This window comes from Plectropomus leopardus, unplaced genomic scaffold (assembly GCF_008729295.1).
Source record: "Plectropomus leopardus isolate mb unplaced genomic scaffold, YSFRI_Pleo_2.0 unplaced_scaffold19770, whole genome shotgun sequence".
NCBI lineage: Eukaryota > Metazoa > Chordata > Actinopteri > Perciformes > Serranidae > Plectropomus > Plectropomus leopardus.
This window is the reverse complement of record NW_024621352.1, coordinates 1-1,172: the sequence shown is the minus strand read 5'-3', so window position 1 is coordinate 1,172 and position 1,172 is coordinate 1. Positions and strand designations below refer to the sequence as shown.

Here is a 1,172-nt window from a genome sequence, read left to right as displayed (position 1 = left end):
TTTCTACCTGCTGAATACTAACTTCACCAACTGGAGCTGCAAAGAAAAGAAAGAGAAAATAAGGATTTGCTGTATACGAAATTGCTGTAGAGGTGGTAATGTGGGAGATAACATTTAACCCTTTAAAACCTGAGCAAATAGATTTCATCCAAAAGACATGCCAAGAAGGCAGAGCAACAGAACAAACCCCAAAATTATCAAGAAATTTGTAAAAAGATAATCCCCTGAAAATTTGTTCTTTCAAAGAAAGTAAATGCCTAAAAATTATCATCACTTTGCATCATAATTTAAATTAAAAAATTCTGAATATTATGAGTATAGTTTTTCCCTAGACATGTTTTCCCAAGCTTTTTCAAAAATGATGTACTTAATTTACTAATTTCTTGCAGTTTCTGGAACATTTCTTGCCAAGTTGCTCCTTTCTCCCCATATTTTTGAAAGAAATTGTGTTCAAAGTTGAAGTGTTTAGTAATGAACATAAATAAAAAGGAAAATCTGTATACCAACTGGACAAAGGTGACAACATTGGAACAATTACTCTGCAAATATAGAAAAAAGAAAGTGTTTTCTGTGTAACTGTGTTTTTCGTACCGTCCACTCTCAGGTGGATAAAGGACTCCTCTCCTCTGGTGGTGCTGGTGTAGCACTTATATCTGCCCTGGTCCTGAACCTCCACCCCCGACAGCTCCAGGGAGGCGTTTCCTTTGGAGATCTGATCCTCAAACAGCGATGTCCTGCCTCTGAAACGCTCGTCCTGGAGGTCGAGCTGGACTTTTTCATGATAAAATGAGTGGACGGAAATTTCTGCTTCCTTCTGCTGATACCAGTGGATCAGTGAATCATATCCGGCCTCAAAGCTACACGGTAAGATGCAGCTCTTACCGAAATCACAGAACACCTCAGGATCTGCAAAAACATGAAATAAAAGAGCCACTTTACAAAGTTCAGATCCATAACCTTCAGGAAAATAGCAGCTGAATCCAAGAGAGCTGTCTTCAACGGGACAGTTGATCAGAAATACACATTTTCTCTCTTCCACCTGAAGTGTTATTTGTCAGTGTAGACGGTTTCGGTGTGAGCTGTTGAGATGTCTGCTTTCTCTCCAGTATTAAAGAACTAGACGTCACTCGGCTTACGGTGCTCAAAGCATCAAAAATACGTTTAAAAAACTC

The 1,172-nt window shown here is 38.9% G+C and overlaps 1 protein-coding gene across 1 annotated transcript; it reads right to left on the bottom strand.

Annotated features, from left to right (window-relative positions):
• Positions 1–3: 3 nt before the first annotated feature.
• LOC121965372 (V-set domain-containing T-cell activation inhibitor 1-like) lies at positions 4–906 on the bottom strand (the record flags this gene model as incomplete). The annotated part of the gene is made up of 2 exons (XM_042515523.1): positions 4–36; positions 592–906. Coding segments are annotated over 2 exons (348 nt in total), but the record flags the coding sequence as incomplete, so codon positions are not given.
• Positions 907–1,172: the final 266 nt, after the last annotated feature.